The sequence below is a fragment of the Chionomys nivalis genome, chromosome 1 (assembly GCF_950005125.1).
Source record: "Chionomys nivalis chromosome 1, mChiNiv1.1, whole genome shotgun sequence".
NCBI classification, from domain to species: domain Eukaryota; kingdom Metazoa; phylum Chordata; class Mammalia; order Rodentia; family Cricetidae; genus Chionomys; species Chionomys nivalis.
The window spans coordinates 160,584,954-160,607,951 of NC_080086.1; the positions used below are offsets into that span (position 1 = coordinate 160,584,954).

Sequence of the window (22,998 nt, forward strand, 5' to 3'; positions counted from 1 at the left end):
CAAGTACTAGCAATTCTGGAAAATGAGGTTTTATAATTTTCGCTGTGGTCACAACCTAGCAGCACAGGGCAAGGTGGGTGTCCAGGCTGCTGGAGCCAGGCTCCTGGAGTTTTAGGGCTTCTCCCACCCTCAGCAAGCACATTGCATAGGCTGCTTAGGCCAGCCAAGGGCCTGGGCGCAGCAGTGAAAGCAGCGGCACTAAAGGTGACCGACCCTTGGGTTGGGGACCTCAGGAGGACTGGGCAATCCCTGCAAGAGAGGCAAGAGGTGAAGCCCAGGGCTGGGGCCTCAGCACCTCTAGGTCATGCTGAGGCCCTGGGTCAGGGCGCTTGAGATACTGGGGAGGTGTTTGGAATGCAGGGAGGGCAGAGGCAAGGATTGGTCTCAGTGTGGGTGGCCCGCAGTAGGGAATGGACCTGTGGTCTGGAAGGAGGCCCATCCTCAACTCAGGTCTGGGCTCTAGCAGTGTGGCACTTCCGACAAAGGACATGGCCATCCAGAGGAAAACAGCCGTTGTCATCTGCCTCGATGGACAGGGGCTTCCCACAGTCCTGAAAAGGAGGAAGGGTAAGCGGGACCCTGGCCGGGAAGATTCCTTCTGTGCCCTATTATACTCTACCTCCATCTGAAGTAGGAAGTCCAAGTGTTCCATAGGTTTGGGACTGACGTTCTGACCTTACTTACCTTCCTGACCACGCTACCTTCCCTGCTCCTTACCAGGCCTTTCCTGCCGGAAAGGTGGGACTAGGCAGTTTCCGGAACCTGCCCCTTTTCATCCCACTACAGGTTTGGAGACTATCCCATCCTAGCTCAACTCCACTCTGACTACTTCTCACTACTATAGCCTCCGACACCCCAGCCCAGCCCACACATACACATGGGAACACCAACAGGCAAACCATCACTATTCCCTCCCTCCGGTGGGAAAGTTCCTTAGTTTTTCCAAGGCTCAAAGTGACCTCTGCAAGACAGGAGGGACAACTGACCTCACACTTGTAACACTTCATGTGAAAGTTCTTGTCCAGAGCGACTACTCGCACGGTCTCATCGCGGCCAGGCTCAGGCATGATGGGCTCAGAGCAGACAGAGCACCTTGGGGCGTACTGCCTAGAGGGTCAGAAAGCAGGCCCAGAAAGTTCAGTGGATCCAGGCACCTCGGGCTTTCAGCCCCTAGGAAGGCACAGGGTAAGGAGGCATAGGTTGTGTGGCCACAGGGTCGGATTCCACATATCCAGGTGGAGCAAGTCCATGAGAAAGGCCAAAGGACCAAGGGGCGCACACAGCAGGCCCTTATCGAGAGAATTTCCTGCCTCTCCACTTACACAGTCTCTTATCTCCCACACCTCTGTCACAGGTGTTTGATTCCACACCCATGCCCCACCCATAATACAGCTTGGCAGGAACCCTAAAGGAGGACAGAAGATACCTCCTACTACATGTGCATACCTCCAGCCTGGCTCTAGAGAAAGCAGAGGGGCCAGGAATCCTAGTTACCCCCACAAAATCCTGCAAATGTATCTCCCAGGCATACCGTCCACGGTGGAGACAGACTTCAATTTTCCCATCCTATAGCTACATGTTGATACTCTGCCTTCCAGCCCAGAACTGTGATTGCTCTAGGGAGAAGTCAGTACTCCAAGCATCTAAGCTCCGAAGGAACTTTGAGAACCCAGCCTAAATGTGAACATAGCTATTCTAGGACCAACTGCTGAACAACACCCCAGAAGCCCAAGGGAGCCAAAGCTCACACAGAAGAAGCCTATGGTCACAACTGTGGCCAGCAAGCAAGATCTATGGTCTTTCGCTGACCTGAAGCCAGGTGGCAGCCTGGTTACCAAACAAAACACGGATCAATAGAAAAGAAAGAAAGAAAGAAAGAAAGAAAGAAAGAAAGAAAGAAAGAAAGAAAGAAAGAAAGAAAGAAAGAGAAATGATAGGTCCTCACTTATGATAGTCAGGGACACAGTGGGGCTGGTTGTTCTCGCCCACAATGAAGGAGGTGCCCTCCAGGGGACAGGCACAAACCACACAGGTGAAGCACTGTGGGTGGTAGGCTTTGCCAGTGGCCCTCAGCATGCGGTCAGTGATAGGCTGCCCACAGGTGTTGCACTTCTCCAGGGTCTCCTGGGAAAGAACAGAGCAGGTTGTGAGGGCACCGGAGTCTCCAAGGCTCATCCAGCCCCACCCCAGCCAGAAGCCCTAGCCCAGACTCACGGTATAGCAGCCCTCACAATAGGGCGCCCCTTCCAGACTGTAGAACTGCCCTCCCTGCAGCTGCTGCTGGCACTGATGGCAAGTGAAGCAGGTGATGTGGAAGAGCTGTCCCAGGGCGCGAACTGCAGGCTGTGCGCGGGGCAGTGGCTGACTGCATCGGCCACAGGACTCTAGGAAGAGCAAAAATTTTCACCTCGGCAAAAAGGACAGAAGATCCCAAGAGCTCTTGGAAGTTTACCCCAGTCAACATACCAGCAGGGACAGTGTGCCCAAGAGTGGGTGGCAGACTCACCGTTCGCTGCCACACTCTGCCTCTGAGGGTGCTCCATGTCCTGCATCAGCTGCTGGGTCAGCTGCTCCAACTCCTCCACCTCCTTGAGGGTCAAGGGTCCTGGGCCGCCAGGAGAGCGCACCTAAAAACCCCAATGCTTTTTTCATATTCTCTAACTCCTCTCAGCTAGCCGACCGCTTTTAGATTGAGACATAAGCTTCAACCCCCTTCCCTCGATGCTAGGACTCAGCAAGCTCCTCTCTGCTGCCCCTATGTTTAAATATGTGCCCTGACCCCTAGCACCACACATACAAATATAGGGGCAGGGCTGACCTTAGCCCTACAGTGGGGACATCTTCAGCCATGTAGCCCAAACCCTTGCAACCCCAGGCATCCAGAAAGACCAGAACAACTAAGCAATGGGAACCTCGCTTACAATTGCTCAAGGCACTGAAGCACCAGTCACACCAGGACACACACCAACTTCACAGAGCATGCACAGACAGCATCTCCCACACCCCAGACAAGCGCCATACTATGCATGCACGCGCGCGCGCACACACAAACACACACATACACACCTATCCATCCAACCTGCTGCTGAGTAGCCAGTCAGCATGAGCATGCCACGAGGTTGGGAGCATAGCTTAAGCCCTCAAAAGCTAAAGGCGGGGAGCCTGCTCTCAGCTCTTCAGACATCCTGGGTTCCGTCCCAATGAGGGACTAAGTGAGGGTTTTGTAGTCTAGCTGGTCCCAGTCCGTGCCCAGCAAGTCTTCAGGACAGATTCAAAGGCCAGCACCCAGGCCAGCCCATTCCTCCTATGAAGTGGATCTTGAGGGTTAAAAACTAGGGAGGGGAAGGATGTTCTTGCATAGGGACAAGGTGCTTCAGAAACCTGAGACCTTGAGCAGGGGCTTTCTGATCTGCACAACCGTGTCCCTGAGACACTCCTTCAAGAACTCTGCATGGGTGTCGTCTATCGCAGGACTAAGTCCACCCAGCACACTGTGACCCCATCATCTGCTGATTCCTTCGCGCTCCCAGCGCCTGGAGCCCCTAACCATGTCCTCCTCCACCAGAACTGTACTCAGAGCTCCACCTACCATGCTGTCCCAAGGAAAGCACGAAAGTCACACTCTCCCTGACCTCAGCCACTTTCCTTAAGACTCACTCCTTTAGTAGCCTATTCTTAACTAACAGGGGGTCCCTGAATGGAGGCTTCACCTTTGTCCTCTTCCAAGGCGTCCTTCCCTGCACTCTGAGGACAGGAAAATGGAATCGGCTTCTCCTTGCTCTCTCGTAAATGCTACTATAAATGGCTGTTGCCATCTTGGGAAGGATAAACTATTCAACCGCACTCCTCCCTGTGGGTGCCTGTGTCCTTCCTGCAGGATGCTATCAGCTGCTGCCTCCTCTGCCTGCCAGCAGCAATGTCACTGATCAACTCCTGTGGCCTCAAAAGTCTCTTTTTCAGTATCTTCCACCTCAGGGTAGCTCGGACCTAGGATTTATCAGCACTTTGCTCTCAAGATCCCTTCCAACTAGTCCCACCTCTCCTTTCATCACCCATACTACTAACAGCCTAGCAGAAGGGACTGGGTGTCCCAGGCTTCAACCTGACTTTGTGCCTTTCCAATCAAGTCCCTAGACTGGCTTCTCGTACTAGCCCTTTCTACAAAAGCCTCTTATACCACACTAGGCTATCTGGCCCAATCTCTAACCCTGGGTCACAGCACTGCCTGTTTCCTGTTTCTGCCTCCACACTGCAGAAAGTAGGTGGAGACACCAAACACTGCAGAGCTCCCAAAACACTGCGGCACCTGCCACGCCCTCCAACTCTCCGGCCCCAGCTTCTCTGGCTGGTATTTGGCTCTGCCAGATTCCCAGTTGCCTTCCCCACAGCAGCTGTTCCAAACCTTTTCCATCCCCCTGAAACCCCAACAGCCCGGTCCCCTCCCTCACACTCACCGATGACCTCACCCCTTAAATGCCTGGCAGCTAGCCAGTTTAAGTTCCCTCATCCTTCTTTCTTTCCAACCAAACACTGTGTGTCACCCTGTCCTTGCTCCCTCCAGTACCTCGGAGGTCAACCGCTGCTCTCAGGGATTTTTCCCTGCTGGCTTCTGCCTCTTGCATACCTGTATACCTGGACTCTTCTCCCCTAAAGCTCCTAACACACACACACACACAACACACAAGAGAGAGAGACACAGAGAGAGACTCTATAGTCTGACATGAATTCATTTAACAATCCTCCTGCCTCAACTTCCCATATGCTGTGACTTACAGGCCACCATACCCAGCTTCACTGCCAAACTTTGAGAACAAGCTACATTACCAACTTCCAGGTTTGCACCAACAGCTCACTCAACGTTGGCACTGCCACAGGGCACAAACAGTCCCAAGGCCATCTACGAAGTCCTAAAAGTCAAGTCTCTGCTTATCTGAGTTCTATTCCGTCAACCCACAAAGCGCCCCAAGGTCACCTCATAAACCTCTAAGGACCCCATCTTGGGATTGTTCTCCACTCTCTCTGCACAACCCAAGGTTCCTGAGGCCTTTCACTTCCTGCTGTGGAGTTCTTGAAGGACTTTGTCAGTTACTCCTGGTATGTATGGCTACGTGCACACCTCTGGCTTGAGGCCTGCCCCCACATCACAATCCCACAGTAGCTGAATGACAGTTGCAGCTGAAGGCAAGTGCGCCTGAAGCCTGTTGCTCAACGAGCTGACAGCTGGACCCCTCCTCTTCCCGTCCAAACCATTTCCCCTTCCCCCTTCAGCACTTCTCTATTTTGTCTGTAACACCGACATTCCCCAGGCTCTGAGCCTCCTACCCCTGTTGCTAATCAGTGGCCTCTTTCCTCCTTTGGAACAGCTCTCATCCCTGGGTCTTATTTCTCACTGCAACTAACGCTGCTGTGGCCCAGGAGTGAACTCGCCTGGGTCACAGACCTCTCTACCTCTATTATGCATCTCGGCTGGAATTACTTTAGAAAACTTCCAAAAAGCAGTACTTCCAGCAGTCCTCCTGGCCCAACCACACACTCAACAGTGATGCTCTAGTATGCGCAAGCTCCCTGTCGGAGATTTCTTTACCGAGTACTTCTGCCCCACCAATCTCAAGTACACCTCCAAGTTTTTCCCACAGGAACCTCCTTCTGCATTCTGTTCTCCAGCCCTCCAGATCCCCCCTCCTCCCCCTATGTTCATTCTCTTGCATTTTGCACAGGCTATTCCTACCTAAGTGCTAGCCTGATCCTTTCTGGTTTCTCAAGTTCTTAAATACTTGAAGGCAGACCAACCTCACAAAGCTGTTCCTTACTTGCCAGTCCTCATGTTGGTTCCTAGTTTCAAATCCCTGTAACTCGCAGATTCTGAGCTATAGCAACTCAGCAACACTTCTTCCTACACTGTCTGAAGACACACAGGCATTTACAGTAATCGATCAGATGACCACCAGGTCCCTTCAACTCGGAAGAGATATTCCCTTGAACTAACAGACAACTGTGCTGTCTATTTCTATTTCGAGCATTTATGTGCTAGACTGAGAAGATAAGTTCGCTCTTCACCACCAGTTTGGGGTCGGTGGTTATTTCAGACAGAGTCAAAAAAGAAGGGGACTCAAAGTTCACCCAAATTGACTAGGGTCTAACAGCACAGCTTGTGAGAAGCAGGATAGAAATTCTATCCCAGGCCCATGACTTTGGAAAGCTGAACCTGTTTGATAGATCGCTCCTGCCCCGGTCCCAGCTTCCTGAGTACAGAACACAGTACCTGGCAGTCAGCTGACACTGGCCCACAGGTGTGTACTGGTGCTGACTACACTTTTAATCTCTAGATGTTCCCTCGGGCGACGAAAGGGCTCAGAAAAGTCAGGAGCCCTGGGATGAAGTCAAGGCCCAAAAATGGGAAAAACTAAGGTTGAGCTAGAGATCTCATCTTCCCCTTAACATTCTGGGGCAGAAGGTACAAGTGAATGTTGTCTCTGCTTAATTTAAGCCCCTGCTGCTCTGTCTACTGACCTAGGCCCCAGCTAGTACTAGGCTTCCTCCAGAAGAACCTTCTCTGCCCCACCAGATAACCCCACACTTCTCCCACTGCCACACCCACTCTGGCGCCCCTAATCCTCTTCGCCACCCTTACCCCACCCGCCCTTTATTCTGTGTCCCGCTCCAGCCCCTGGCCTCAGCCTGTGGTTTCCTCACCTGGTTTTGGTTTTGAGCTGGTGGAGGCACTGGGTGCTGCTTCTCTTGAACTAAGGGCTTCTCTTTCTGCTGAGCGTAGGTGAAGTTTGGGGGCTGGGGAGATCCTGTGCCCACAGAAGAGGGAGCTTGCAGGGGCACTGACTTTTGATTGAGTTGTGGCCCAGGTGCACTTGGGGCACCAGGGCTGAACTTGGATGCCACGGGTGTAAATTTGGAAGCCACTGGAGCAAACTTAGGTGCTGGAGTTGGAGCCTGAGAAAGGGGACCTCGGGGTTGTGCATTAGTGGAGGATACAGGCTGGGGCTGGACCTGGGGCTTGGCCTGAGTCTGGACGTGAAACTGGACCTGAGGCTTGGCCTGCGGCTGGGGTGGCGGCTGGGAGCTAGAAGGGGTCTTCCAAGGAGGTAAGGGTGCTGTGCCCCCAGGAGTAGGCTTGGTACTAGGCTTGGGAACGAATGGGGTGGCAACTGGTGGGGGTACATATCCAGATGACACCTGCAAAGGGAAACAGAGGGGGAATGCACTTAGAGAGGGCAGTCACCCCCTCTTTATATCCCCTCCTCTCCTTCGGGTGTCCCAGCCTTTTCTACTATCCTGCCCCTTACCCGGGCTTTGAAGGGGTCGTTCTTGGCCATGTCATCCAGCAGTGAGGACAGAGAGTCGATCTCCAGGTCAATACTGCTCACTTTCTCCCTGGGCTGGAGGGTCAGGGGTCAGAGCACCCATCCCAGTCTTCCTTTGTCATCCCAAACCCATCGGGGGAGAGTAAACGCTCCTCTCTGCTACACAGAGGTGTCCCCCACCCCACCTCACCTAAAGCTGCCCTCCAAGACCTCCCTACCTGCGATGGGAGCTGGGTGGGGGCCTCAGGCCCTCCCTCCTCCACCAGTGGAGGTGGCGGGGAGGGGAAGATGTCCTCCTCCAGAGGAGCAGAGAAGAATGGTTCCTCGATCATCGGGGGAGGCGGAGGTGGGAATGCACCTCCCAGGGCACCCTCCGAGTCGTCGCTCTCCCCAATAGGGGGAGGAGGGGGCAAAGGAAAGTCTAGGTAGGAAGGAGAGAAGGCTATCAGTACCGGCCCTCTTTCCTCCTCTGCTCAGCACAGTTCTAACCCCCTGATCCAAAAACTCTTTTCTGCATCCCAGGGAGTGTCCGGACCGTAACGAGGGGCTCAGGACGCCCTGAGAGAAGCAGGTCGAGAAAGGCCGGGGATGGGCTGAAGAACCATGCAGCTCCCGTTACACTTCAGAGAACGGATCCAAAGGGGAAGATTCCTGGCCCACATTCCCGCCTCCCACCCCCAGGCGGGAGACTTGGAACAGTCCCAAGGGTCCTGGCTCCTAGCCAGGAGTTCCAAGATGAGGTAAGAACATCTGCTCAGGACAGGGTGGCTACGCCCAGCCCCCTTCGCAACAACCTTTCCAGACAACCCCAAAGTCCCCAAACCTCCGACCCAACCTGGCGCTCGAGAGGGATCAGGAGTCTCAAGCCCAGCCGCATACCTTCCGGGGGCGGCGGGGGGATCTCGCCCACCCGGCCCATCTGTGCTCGCTGGGCCCCGGCTGCCACAGGAGGCTCGCTGTCCCCAGGCCGGAAAGGATTCACTTTGGGCTTCGGTGCCACAACCGGGGCGAACTTCTTCTGCGGGGCGTAAAACGCCGGGGCCGAGACGGAGACGGAGATCGCGGGAGGCGGGCGGGGGGCCGCCATGGCCAGGCCGGGCTGCTGGGGGTGGGTCGTCAGGTTACGCAGCGCCGTGCCGGGCTGACACCCCTTGGTCCGAGCTCCCCTCGGTGACCCCACCCGCGCCTCCCTGAGTCCCCTTCCTGGGGCGGTGGAGCTGCTCCCCGCGCCTCACCGCGGGCAGGAGCGTGAGCCCCGCGTCTCGGATGACCGCTCGGCGCCGAGTCCGCGGACTCCGCGTCCCGGTCCCAAGCAGCCTCTAGCCAGGCGGGGAGGGACGACGCGCAAAGGAAGGGAGGGAGGGGGCGGGGAGAGAGAGGCGCCCAGACCATACAAGGAGCGGCCCGGAGAGGGGGCGGGGAGAGGCCGTGGAGGGCGGACTGGGCAGGAAACGCCCCCAGGAAGGGGCCCGGGTCCTGCCCCGGGCTCCCGGCTCTACTACGGTCCGCCTGCGGCCTCCCCACTCACCACCGCCCCCGCCGGGCACAGACCACCCTTCCCCAGCACAGGCCTCTGATGTCATTTCCTGACCTGCCACCTACCCCCCTCCACCCCCCGCCCGACCCGCGGGTGCTCGAGATCTGACTCACCATCCCCACTCCTGGCTGAGCCGGCCGGCGAGTATCCCAGAGGTCCCGAGACAGCTCAGTCCCACTCCCCGGTCCTGCCTGCCATTGACTGACCCCCCTCCACCCCCAGCAGCTCCAGCTCCTTGTCCCACGTGTCCTGTGGTCAGTCGGGGATCGCAGGGCTGGGATGGGGCCCTGCTCCTACGTGGGCGGGGATGGTGAGGGGGCGTTCGTCCTGCTGGCACCCGGCCGGGCCCTGTGAATGAGCAGGAGTCGAAGCGCTCTTGGAGGATGCTAACTTCCAAAACTAGGCAGCCTCTTAAGGCTTCTAGGAATTCTCATAGCCATAGACCCTGCCTGAATATCTGTTGCCCCAGGGGAAGAGTCCAGTGCTCAGTCTAGGAAATGAAGGTGGGAGGGCTTAGCCTGGGTGAGGCTGTTTTGGTACTAACTTCCTAGGAAGACCCAAGGATGTTAGTAGCCTCAGGGACTAGTCCTTGTGGGTCCTTCAGCAAACCTTCCCCAGTAGGGTGTCAGCTGCTCCTGGGGATGAAGCTCGGTGGAGCCCCCCACTGGTCCAACCGGATTCCTCAGCCTGAGACTGCCGCAGGCTACGTGAAAAAGGTCTGACCAAGCTAGTGCCTGCCCAGCTTACTTTCTTACTCTCCTTCCTTCCTACCTGCCTTCCCTTCCTTCTTTTTATAAGATTACATACGGAGGAACTTCTTGCACATTCACTACGTCCTAATTATAGAGAAATGCGTTCGGACCTCTAGTTCCGTATTCACCCCTGGGTGCTTCCTTTAGTTTTACCGTGTAATCCCCGACTCTTGGCGTTCCCCATCTGCTGCACCATACTGTCCAGGAACTCTGGGCTATGCTTTAGGGGAATGCAAACTAGTACCATGAATTTGGGATGAAAAACAAAAAACAAAAAACGGGGGTGTTACCTGAAGAGATGACCCCAGGGGCTAATTCAAGTCAGGCTTAATTAGCCTCCTTGGCAAAGAGTGAGTGCAGAGTGAGGCCTGGGAGCCCAGTTTCCTACTCGGACAAAGGACAAGTTACAAGTTTCCTCATTCATTCGGTTCCATTGCCCGCATCTGTAAACGGGGTGGTTTTTTGTTTTGTTTTGTTTTGTTTTGTTTTAATTTATTTGCCTGCTGCTTTATGTGAAGAAATAAATAACATGCCATGTCTGAAATTTTTTTATATAGTTCTCAGTATTACTTACCATTGCAAGTTCCAGGCTGGCCAAGAAAGGAAATTCCCAGCTTAGGCAGCTTTCGTTCACAGACTCCCTTCCAGTTTGTCAGGCAGGTCTAATGTGTCTTGGTACATTCAGTGCTCTCTCCTTCCTTCAACCTTAAGTCTTTAATCATATCTGTGACTATGCATTCATCATCTTTCCAGGCCCCACTAGTCTCTCTTTTCTCTGTCATCTTAATGTTTCCATCACCAAGATCTTACATACCATGCATGGCCATGGATGACACAAAGTGTGCAGGTACAGACACTCTGACATGCACAAGCTAGTCCCAAGCCTGTCCCTATAATGATGTGTTAGAAATTTGATACTGGATTTACTCTGCATGTTGGAGATTGTTTCTTGGGGACCAGGAGTCATCACCGTCCTTCCAAATAGGCCCATGTGGAAAAGTAGAGATTGTTTCCAGATAACTTTATAAGAGTAAAAGCCACCTACCCTCTCGAAGCCTCCTTAAGGAACATCGAAAAATAGAGTATGTGTAATTGTTCTCAGCTGAACCTATTTATAAATCAAGAATAGGAGAGTGTGTAGGCAGACTTAATTCCACAGACAACTAAGGGCATTCAGGATGCCGAATATTAGAGCTAAGAGTTTTAAGCTGGTCAATCTAAGTGCAAAGCAGAAGTAAAACAGAATTTCCCAAAGGGTCAATGCTATTAAAATACAGTCAGCAAACAGAAATTACCCTAATGATTCCTGGGTGTTTTTCTTAAGTAAGCAATTCTGTTTGATGATCTTGGGTAGTATGAGTGAGTGATGTGTAGGAAATTAGTCAATGTCTCCACTTCAAGCATGTACTAGACCAGGAGAAGAAAGCTAGAAAGTAGTCACTGACCTTGGCTACTAAGATATCCCTACACACTTCCAAGGCTTTAGATGCACTAGGTATGAGAAAGTATTATCCCCCCCCCCCCGCAAAGGTATTTAGTACAAAGTATGACATGCAAAGCATTTGTGGAAGAAACAGCATAGTGTCCAAAGAAAGAATCTCAAAGCAAAGACAGAGATGCTATCAGAAGCTTTTTCTATATGCTGGCTGCAGGCAGACCAAAGACTACCTTAAGCAGGAGCATACTGCTGAAACATTAATAATGACTGCAATAATTGCTCACACTCAGGGCAGGTACAGCTCAATGGTACATACAGTGCCTGCCTAGCATGCATGATACCTTGGGCTTGATCTCCAGCAGCACACCTATGTGTGCGTGCACACACACACACACACACACACAGAGATAATGCATTATCATTGTTAGTGGTTACACAATTCTAAGCTGTAGGAAACATATTACTCCCATTTAGTATTAACAATAAATCTATGAGGTTATGTTATTTTTTATCATCACTATTATTATCCCTTTTGGCAGTTAAGGAAACTAAAGCTAACTAGATGTTGGATTTTCACCTCCTAAGCTACATACTTGTTTTGGTAATACAGTGTATGGGGTAGTTTTGTTGTTGTTGTTGTTTTTCAACTTGACAGGCTAAGGCCATCTGAAAAGAGTATTCTCAAACGAGAAAATGCCTCCATCAGATCCCCTCTAGGCAAATTTGTGAGACATTTTCTTGATTTGTAATTGATGTGGGGTGGGAGAACCTGGCTCAATGGGGGCAGTGTCATCCCTGGAAAGGGACAAGCTGAGCTCGCCATGGGGAGCAAGCCAATATGCAGTGTTCTATAGTCTCTGCTCCAGTTCTTTTCTCCATATCTTGAACTTTTGCCCTGGCTTCCCTCAGTGATGGCCTGTTACCTGGGATGTATAGGTCAGATAAGCCCTTTCCTTCCCAGGTTGCTTTTGGTCGCAGTGTTATCACAGCAATAAGAAGCAAATTAAGATATACAAGTTCTTTACTATTTTAAATATCCCTGCCTACTTCTCATTACCCTCCAGTCTCACTTACATCCTTGTGTTCCCTAACTCCTCTTACACTCCAGCCCAGCCCTCCACAGACTTTTCGACTCTGCCTTCATGGAACCCCACGACTCTCACTTTCCATCATTGTACACCATCAGAGTCTCTCTGTCCGTCTCTGCACTGGTACACACACACACACACACACACGTATTCTGCATTCCTTGGGGATTGTTAGCATCGGTTGTTAGCTATTGGGACCAGAATCGGGGATGGCAAAGGCTTTTATATGGTTGTATTTCCCCACGAACATGAACTGCTTCTGTAATCTAAGAAAGAGAGGATGGGGGGAGGGGGCAATGTGTGGGAGGAGGGGGAGGGAAATGGGAAACGGGGAGCAGTTGGAAATTTTAATTAAAAAAGAATAAAAAAAAAAATGTTCTGCTCCAGTACCTCTAAAATGGCACCTGGAAGTCTCCAATCATTGTCCTAAGCACATAGTCATGCTAGATTTCAAAATCAACAATCTCTAATTCAGAAAGACCATTGATGAGATCACTCACAAACAGGAAAAATCATCTTGTAGAATGTGGGTTGCCTAGTCAAACCTAGAGGAATTTGCAAGATCATATTACAAAATGAGAAGTAAGATAATTACCAATCAGATCACAATTTTACCAAGTTTATTTCATATAAATACAAAATAAGGTTCTTATTTAGCTAAATCTAGGCCAATGGAATGGAGGGTGTCAAAATATACAAAATTCCAAAAAAAAAAAAAAAAAAAAAAAGAAAGAAAGAGAGGAGACGTATGAGGTCTATCATGTCCCTTTGCCTCTGCAGAGTGCTCTCCTTGAACTCAGGGCTGCGAATGTGGCCTACAGTTTCCCACGTGCAGCCTAGTGTCTTGTTTCCTTGGTCCCACGGGCACTTGCTTGTCAGTACAGAAATCTCCTGGACTTGAGAATGGTGATGGGAGTGGAGATGAAATGAAGGTGGAGCTTTTGGCTGAGGCCCCAGCCAAGCAGCTTCCTGCTATGCCCAGCTGCCACTCCCTCAATGAAGGGCGGGACAGACAACAACAATGTCACTGGGGCCTCTGTGCTTCCAGGTCAGCCAAATGGCTGATGTCATAGCTTCCTCCTACATGCACTTTCTCTTCCTCGTCACCAACTTCAGGTCAACCCATAGTTTTGAATAACTTCCATATTCTAGACAGCCTAGTCCTTGCTCTCAGAGGAAAAAAATAAAGTCACTAGTTTTTGGTTTTTATAAATCATCTACTCCACAGTGCTGTCTTAGTGAAGATATATAGTAATAGCTGGTTGGTTTTCTCAGCTAGAACTTTTATTATGATCCCATCAGATCTGAAGTAGCAATGAGAGGATTACAGGGCTGAAGGAGACAAATCTGCAGAGGTCAGGGGAGCGGTGTCAGGCAGAGACACCACCCTTAGTGCTGACCAGATGGGCTCCCACAAGCATTGCAAGCGTCAGTTCACAAATGTGGGGGCCAGGCAAGGCAGATGGTCAAATGGCAAAGAGTCAGCACTTACAGGAGCTGTGAAGGGCAGACAGGAAAAGAGGCCCAGGGCACCCACAGCAACACAGGCAGATTGCTGCACAGAGGCTACCGGTAGTGGGGCATCTGCCACTTCCGTCTTCCCGCACCCAGAGGAAGCCAGAACCAGAGAGAGCCTGGCCTAGAAGCTGCCGCATTTGTCACTGAAAATAGCTCTGTCATTATAGGGAGTAAACATTTCAGAGAGTCGGGGATGCATGCATATCGGGATAGCCGATAGGGCTGACATGGAAAGTACTTACACAAAACTGCCTGCCCCTCCCACTCCCCTTCAAAGAGGTGGGCTGAACATCAGGAACCCACCCAAGGGGTAGATCTGACCCAGGAAGTGACTGCTCATGAGCAAGCAGCCGAGCTTGCTTGTGCTACCGTGTTGGTTGCTGCCTACCTCAACCCCCAGGGATGGGAGCTAGGTGGCAGATGACGGCTGTTTCAGAGAGAAGAGAGGAATTTACTCAGAGCAGCAGATGCCAAGATCATCAACTTGCTCAGGCAGACTACTCCAGGTCTTGTACCTAAGTGGGAGCCATGATACTTGTGCCCCCCAAAAGTCTCCCGGCTCCAGCTTCCAGCTGAGTTGCTGCAGTTGACTTGGCAGTGACCCAGCACAGAGCCTGTCACAAATCTAGGGCCTTACATACACTTACTGATGGACGCTGAACTTCAGAGCCACTAGAATCCCATAGTCGATGCCCAGCTCTATATTTTAAAAATACTCCAGGATCTTCATGACCTCCCAACTCATTGATACCACAGTACTGAGAAGCCACTATGCGCAGTGCATGCTGTGGTGGGATATCGTATGAACAAAGTTGCTTCTCAGCCTTTGTTTAACATCAAGCATAGTGTAATACTGAGCCTTCATAGACAGTCCACATCCTTAGAAGACCTACTAGGAAAAATGTTCATCACATAATAGCAACCTGGGGACTGGAAAGAACATAGGCTTGGGGCATGTATTACCTGGGCCCCAGAGCTCAAGAAAAGAATGTCTGCTATAAAATCAGGACGATAAACATAAACATTAACCATGAGGAGCCGCTCCTACAAGACTCTGTGACAGCTGGAGACATAGTCCATGCCAGGAAGACAGAGAGGCAAATCCACAGGGTGTCCAAGGGGTGAGGGGCAGTGCAGGTTGAAGGAAGGCCAGTTGGAGACAGGCAGATTATCATATCGAGCTTGAGGAAGAGCTATGGCTTTATTCTGAGAACAATGTGGAGCCCCTGCAGGGATTTAGATGCCAAAGAATGGCAGGACAGTGTTCAGAATGTTGTGAATGCCACAGTAGGATAAAGTGGTAATAGCAGGAACATGGGTATAGTCAAAAGGTTGTTGTAGAACAAGAGAGCCAAGGGAGACTTTGCAGATGAACCAAAGAGACAGATAACAGTTAAGGGACCTTAAATTGTGGGCAGACACTAGTGATGGGTTGGATGAGGGGAGGGAGAAATGAAAATATCATGGGTCTCGCTCAACTTGTGATTTCAAAGCTTTTATGTGATATAGTTTTCCCAGAGGGTCACAGCTCCAGACATACGAGCTGTTTCGTTCTGGGCATGCCCAGAATAAGTCAGTGCACAGGGGCCAGTGCTCTGTCCTCATCCAGATCATAGAATTTTTCTCAGGTTTCAAATGTATAAGTCATCTACCTCTGAACAGAATTTAAAGATATTCTTGGCTAAGAAAATCACCTGTTTTTAAAGGGTTTCAACCCATAGTCACCAGAACCTGTAGCCCTTGTGCTTATGAGAAGATAGGGGTAAGAAGGCTTAGCTCATAGCAGCTGTGGATAAAGGAGGAACAGAGGTGTCAATAGTTCCTTTAAGGACAGACTAACTTTATTCCACCAGGCCATAGCCCTTAAAGGTCCCACCAAGTCAAGATAGTGCCACCGGCTGGCAGCCTAGCATTTAGCATATAGGCCCTTTTTTGACATTTGTTTATACCATTCAAACAATGTTTGGGAAGTTGAGAGCATTTTGGATGGTGGACTTTGAAGGACTCTGTCATTTGGTGGCTAGGTAGAAAAGCAGGTGTGTCCCTTCCTCAGACTCGTGTGACCCCCATTTCCCCAATCTCCCATGTCCTCTAGCAGAAGAGAATAAAGGATGCTCCCTCCTCTCTACCTTTGTGTACTCACAACCTCCCCTCTGTCCTCTGCCTGGAAACTACCGGAGTGCATCTCACTAGGTTCCCCGTGTGTGCCAATCCCTTTAGAAGCCCTGGATCTTCAATGTGCCTTACATCTTACCCGCTTGCTGAACTCCTGAACCTTCCAGGTGGATCTGGAGCTCACAGGCCATTTTTGGTTAAAAAAAGAAAAAAAGAGAGGAAAAGGAAAGCATTCTCTTCTTCCCTGACCTAAACTGCCAAGGACACACCTCCTCTGTAGCCCTATCAAGTGGCAGCAATGTCTTTCCACCACAGCCTTTGTGCCGCTAACCCTGACCATGGAACAAATGTCTCTTTGGATCCTCACTGCCATGCCTAGACAATTCCCCTTTGTTCCTCCATAATGACTCCCAGCTTTGAACATCATGTCATCAAACTGTGAACTACTGCATGTACTTGTACAATCCTTTATCATCCCGGGCCGTACACACTCATTTCCAGAGGATTGCTATGTTCTTGTGCACTGTCAGCCGTTCCAAAAGGACTCGGCCATGTGTTCTCTGTCATTCTAACATCCTTGTAGATGGCTCCTCACTAGCCTTGCTCCCTTCATAGCCATATCCATCATCACCGCTTCCTTCACAAAATATAATAGAAATAAAATGTGAACCACACCCACAACTTTTTTTTAACATTAAAAAGAGACACACTAGTTTTAATAATATACTTTCAAGACTGTTTGTTTGTTTGGTGGTTCTCACCTTTTTTTTGTTTTGTTTTGTTTTTTTGTTTTGTTTTTTCGAGACAGGGTTTCTCTGTGGCTTTGGAACCTGTCCTGGAACTAGCTCTTGTAGACCAGGCTGGCCTTGAACTCACAGAGGTCTGCCTGTCTCTGCCTCCCAAGTGCTAGGATTAAAGGCGTGTGCCACCGCCGCCTGGCTAGTGGTGGTTCTCATCTTTATATATGTTTGTGTACCACTTACAAGCCTCATGCCTGAGAAGGCCAGAACTGGATGTCAGATTCCATGGAACTGGAGTTATAGTCATTATGAACTGCCTCTGTGTACTAGGAACCAAACCCAGATCCTCTGGAAGAGCAGCCAATGCTCTTATCAGCTGAGTCATCTCTCCTGCCCCATAATATACCTTTTTAAACCAGTATGTTTAAAATCCTACCATTTCGATGTGTAGCTGACATTTTAAAAAATATTAGTGCAATATTTCCTCTTCATGCTAATTCTTAAGAATTCAGTATGTATTTTACACTATAGCATATCTTTTAAAAATATTATTGTATGTTCTTCGGTAATTGCATATGTGAATACAGGGTATTTAGGTCATATCCATTTCTCATATCTGCTTTCTAACTCTTTCTGGTCACCGCCACACGCTGTCAATCACTGAGCTCTTTTTCCTCTTCTCCTTCATCCTCTATTTTGTAACCACTGAGTACAGTCAGTGCTGCCCATATGTGAAAGAGCATCACCATTCACTGGTTCACGGGCAACCTACCAGAGGCCACATTGCTAAAGAGAACTGAGTCTCTTCTCATTAGCCATCATCTGCTGAAAGCTCCTCAGTTAGGAATAGGGTTCAGTGAGCTCCCCCCGCCCCGATGGCACCTCAGTTAAGACAAGTCTCATTTTTTTTGTGTGTTGTTGACCCATTGCTAGTGGCCAGCACATCACACCGTACAGTCCCAAATAGATATTGTGCCACCGCTTCACTCTGAAGTCCCAAGCTTCCCTCTCTCCAATCAGTTCCTTTTGTCCTCTAGCCCCCTCTCTTCATTCACTTTAGTTCAAATAATTCTTGGATCCCAAGACCCATAATAGCACTTTCCTTAACCATGCTTCCATATCAGTTTACATTCCTTGGACAGCTGAAAAACTCATTCTTCCTGAGCCTGCGCCGAGTCCCCTTGTACCTCTTCCTTTTTCTTTGGTACTTGCAAACCCAATCCTGCATTAGACCACACCTATGAATTTCAGCAGGATTGGAAAGAATATACAGACATCTGTCCAGTCTCATTTGAAAATTCATGACAATGGACTTCAAGTGGCCCTGGCCAATTCTGCTTCCTGGTAAGCATCCCAATTTTCATATCCATTTATTTTCCAAGTGTAGACCTTATCTTTAATTTACTTACCCTTCTTCAGCCTCGTGCACATCTGGTAGCCTTGCTTCTGGTTTCACTGAGGAAATTAAACTAATGCCACACCCCCTTCTACACATCTGCCAAAAGTATTCCTTGACCTTATCTATTCATTCTGTTTCAACAACATATGCAAGATACACTCTGTGGATTTTGAATGTATTTGGCTCCCATAAGCTCAAAGGGAATGGCACTAATAGAAGAAGTGGCTTTGTTGGAGTAGGTCTGGTCTTGTTGGAGAAAGTGTGTCACTGGCAAGGCAGTCTCTGAGGTTTCATATATGCTTAAGCCACACCCAGTGTCTCAGTTCACTTCCTGTTGCCTGCTAATCAGGATGTAAGGCTCTCAGCTACCTCTCCAGCACCATGTTTGTCTGCACACTGCCTTGTCCCACCATGATGATAATGGACTGAACCACTGAACTATAAGCCATCCAATTAAATGTTTTCCTTTATAAGAAAGAGTTGTGTGGTCATGGGTGTCTCTTCACAGCAATAGAAACCCTAACTACACAACTGTGGTCATGGGTGTCTCTTCACAGCAATAGAAACCCTAACTACACAACACTTCTACCTTGTATCGTTGCACTTGACATTTCTTGTGCCTAGTTTATTCTTCCACAAAGCTAGGCATGGTAGAGCATGACTGTAATCTCATATAACACAACTTTTTCTAGGTACACCAGGAACAATCACCCCAGATAGGCACTGACAAAGAAGAAAAATCCATCCAAGTGCATCTTGGTAAGTCAGTGAGTTTATAGGGGTTACACAGGAGCATGGATGAGAGGTTGCCAATAAGAGCATGGGTCAAGTCAATTTTTATTGCCTCAAAGCCCAACCCGAGCATCAGTGATATCTCACAAAGAGTTGTTCCTCTGAGGCCCAACCCCCAGCCAACCTCTCACACTCCTCCTCCAATACCACATTTAGAGAACAGGAGTGAGGGTGACCAGAATCTCAGAAGGGACATTTGTGACTGCTCTCACCCCATTCTTTCTGTGAGGGGGTGTTTGACATCCTCTTTACCATCAACATAGACCTAGCTGTCACTGTGCCATTCTGTTTATCTTCTGCCCATACTTGCATTCTGCTAGCTATTACCATCTACTTCATGATAACCGATGGTGACTCCACACCTCCAGGAATTAGCTCTATTACAACACTCTATTACAAAGACTCCCCCTCAAAAGCAACCCAAACTGGAACAAAGCAAAAACACGATGTTCTGGTCTCTGGCTGGGCGGTGGTGGCGCACGCCTTTAATCCCAGTACTCGGGAGGCAGAGGCAGGCGGATCTCTGGGAGTTCAAGGCCAGCCTGGTCTAGAAGAGCTAGTTCCAGGACAGGAACCAAAAGCTAAGGAAAAACCCTGTCTCGAAAATCAAAAAAAAAAAAAAAAAAAAAAAAAAAAAAAAAAAAAAAAAAAAAAAAAAAAAAAAAAACACGATGTTCTTCAGCTGTATTATTTTACATTGCTGCAACATATTACCTGACAGAAGAAGGAGGATTCATTTGCCTCGGCAGGTTAGAGCCCATCTTGGTGGGGAAGACAAGCATAGGGCTTAGTCTGGAGCAATACGAATGTTTAGTAGCTTCTTGTTTCATGGTACGAACCAGGGCTATATTCAGAAATGGGGCTTGAGCTATAATGCACAAAACCCAGCCTTGTTGACCCTAGTCCTCCAGATATGCCCAAGACCTTTAAAAGTTTCAACTACCCCTAATAGTTCCTCTAGTTAGGAACTAAATATTTAAACATATGAGCCTATGGGAGCATTTTATATTTAAACCATAATATCTGCTCCTGTCCCCACAGGTTCATGGCCATCTCAAAATGCAGAAGGCATCCAGTCCAACCTCAGAATTCCCCATGGTATTAACAGTTTCAGCATCATTCAGAAGTTGAAAGTCTAGGTCTGGTGGCAGCCATCAAGTGAGCCAAGATTGATGAATATAAATACATTCAAGAGCTAGAACAGAAGAAGCAGTCAAATATGATGTGCTTTTTTTTCTGAGGGTCTGCAGTGAGCAGCTCTTGCCCTGCACAGGGCTCCCCACTCCACACAGCCAGACAAAGCAGGCAGTCTGGGATACAAGGCCTACCAAGGTTATGTCATGATGTATAGGATCTGTGTCCTCTGTGGTAACTACAAATGCCCAGTTCCTAAGGAGGCAATTTAGGAATTCATTGATATTATCTCCATTGATCCATTTTGTAAAGCTATCAGAAGAAATACTGACATCCAGTGGGTCACCAAACCTATCCACAAGCACAAGGACATGTGTGTGCTGTCATCTGCAGGAGGCAGGAGCCCTGGTTTTAGAAAGGACCACAGACTCTACCACAATATTAGAGAAGGTGCAATACTCTGGCTCTACCATTTAATACACATAATGTTTGTAAAATTCATACCCACCGAACAATTTAGGGCAGTCAAAAGAAAAGCCAAAGTTCAAAGCACTGTTGAGACTCAAAGTCTCAATCAAATTTAACGTAATGAAACGGGCAAAGAGATAATTTCAAAATATAATGGCAAATAATGACTATCCTCATTCCAAACAAGAGGGAAGAATGGGGAAATAGTAAGAAAGGATTGGACCAAAGCAAGACTGAAACACAGTAGGGCAAACATCAAACCTTGTATCACTATGAGGCATTCAGGGTTTCTGGTAGCATCCTTTGGGCTCCAATAGGCTTGGGTAGTCCCACCCCACAGCCCTGTCATCTGCAGCATTATGTAACTTTTCTTTTGGACTGTCTACACACGGTGCCTGCAGCTTTCCTCCATTGTTCTACATTCCCAGCATCTCTAACATCTTAGGGTCTCCACTGTAACTTAAGCGTCACCCTCAGTGTTTTGCACATTGACTTCTTGGGGCCTTCTAGAAAGAAATCTGATTCTGCTGCACACTATCTAACCTCATTGACTGGTTTTTGTTTTTTCTTTCTGAGACCTTGGCTCAAGCCTCCTTGTCCCTGTTATTCTTGCATCCTGCATGTCTTCAAAACCAGCAGCAATTAAATGGTACCCAGCTCTCTTGCCAGCTCAAGATGTCCTCTTCTGACAGTGGCTACAAGTGCTTATAGCTGACCCTGGGGAGACATTTCCCTAAATAGCTTTCACTAGAGGCTCTATCTTTCCAGACTTTTTCTCTTTAGTGCATGTTTTTCAAATGAGTTTTCAGTTTAATACCCTGGAGCCTTCTATGGGTTGGGTGGTTCTTCCATATTGTGAAGTGTCTGGTTTCTTTTTAATTGTACTAATCTCCTTAACAACCATAGCTGGCTTGCCCTCACCAATCTTGTCTGAAATTTGAAACTTCCTCATGCTCCTCTGCATACCAAACTACAAAATTTTCTCGTATTTTTGCCGCTGTACTTTCTGTTCCTTGTCACTGAAAATCTGCATAAGAGCTGTGAGCAGTAACCATATCACAGCCTGGATGGTATGCTGTCTTGCAATTTCTTGCACTGAATTAATTAGTTCATTACTTTGTAATTAAACTATTGATCCTGCTGGGTGAAAATAATATCACTACCATAATTTTGAGTCTAGTTTGAAGCAAGCTTTAATTTAATACTGGACAGAATGAAGGACCCTGGCCAGGTCCATTCCTGGGTTCTCAGAAAATGGCCACATTTTTTGAAGCTTAAAACAGCAACCCCATAAGGCCTCATATTTCTCACAGGTCTGGTCAGGGGCAGGCATACATTCTGAAGTATTTCCTGCCTACTGTACCTCCTGCCCACATGGATCAGGCACATCTGGTGCAGCTGGGTCAAACACACTTGCTTAGGGGAGTGAAAACACGTGGCTTGTTATCTTTGATAAACAGTAGCCTCCAGCATTTCAGGAAGTAAGTGTTCTTGGGCAAAGAAAGGACTTACAGGCTAGAGGCATTTTCATTTTATGAATTTCTTAAGCACAATGATTAAGCCTTAAAACATAATTTTGGCCCTCAAAAAGAAAACATTACTAAATCTTGGGGTCACATGAACATCATCGTCAGATTATTTGCTAGAATATAAGAATGTCCTCTAGCCCATCTCCTGTAAAGGTCTGGTTTCCCTCTGCAGTCTCAGGAACAGAGGTAGCCACATTTCTGTCAGCATCCTGGTCTTCTTAACTTCCACCAGAATGATGTACCAAACTCTGCTTACAGCACCCCAGGCCTTCTGCAACCTGATGCCCCAAACTCTTCCCACTCCCCCTTGCAAACCAGTTCCAAATTAGTATGAACCATATGGCCAGGCTCATTTCAGCAATGGACCCATCCTTGGTACCAATTTCTGCCTTAATTACTTTTACTTTACAATGAACAATTTATTTTGACCGATAGCTGAAGGTTCATCACAGTTGGGAAGGCATGGCAGAGTGATCTGTTTGGAGTAACTGAGTGTTCAACAGCTGTTTGTTGAGTCAGGAAGCAGAGGGAATGCAACTTGGACTAGATGAAGGCTAGAATATAACCATTAAGACTCTTCCTACAGTGACACATTTCCTCTAGGTAGGTCCCACCGCCTATAGGTTCCACAACGTCCCAAACATACCACCATCTAAGGAGTATTAACCTTCTTAATTCTGCAACCCTTTAATGCTGTTCCTTTTGCTGTGGTGACCTCCCAGCTACAAAATGATTTTCATTGCTTCTTCCTAACTGTAATTTTGCTACTGTAATGAGTTGTAATGTAAATATCTGTGTTTTCCAATGGTCTTAGGCGACCCCTGGGAAAGGATCATTTGAACCCCAAAGGGGTCGTGACCCACAGGTTGAGAACCCCTGCTGTAGGGGAACATTTTATATTCGAACCATGGATATCTATATGGCTTGCCGTACCTCTGTTATTTCCTTTCTCAAATGCTGCATTTCCAGTAAACTACTTCATGACCACCCTGTCCAGAACTATATTTACCAACTCGGTTTATTTTCCTCCTCACTTTTATTTTACTTCAAAGCACTTGCCATCTTAAATACATCGCTCAATTTTTTGCCTTAACATTAATATATACAAGTATATAATTCCGTGGGGTTTGTTTCCGAGGCACTGTCTCACTGTTTACTCTTGGCTGGCCTAG

The 22,998-nt window shown here is 48.6% G+C and overlaps 1 protein-coding gene across 6 annotated transcripts; it reads right to left on the reverse strand.

The window, feature by feature from the left end:
• Positions 1–19: 19 nt before the first annotated feature.
• Positions 20–8,985, reverse strand: Zyx (zyxin). Of its 6 annotated transcripts, XM_057792926.1 has the most exons (11): positions 8,967–8,985; positions 8,196–8,418; positions 7,535–7,737; positions 7,299–7,391; positions 6,694–7,188; positions 2,507–2,627; positions 2,215–2,384; positions 1,946–2,124; positions 987–1,107; positions 417–551; positions 20–249 (listed from the first exon to the last, which is right to left on the reverse strand). In XM_057792926.1, exons 1-10 carry the CDS (start codon positions 8,967–8,969, stop codon positions 447–449), a joined length of 1,713 nt encoding a protein of 570 aa, XP_057648909.1. In that variant the 5' UTR covers positions 8,970–8,985; the 3' UTR covers positions 20–249; positions 417–446. The 6 variants fall into 6 exon arrangements, with proteins under 6 accessions (XP_057648909.1, XP_057648920.1, XP_057648901.1 ...); XM_057792937.1 differs by having other exon boundaries at positions 20–551; positions 8,196–8,415; XM_057792918.1 differs by having other exon boundaries at positions 20–551.
• Positions 8,986–22,998: the final 14,013 nt, after the last annotated feature.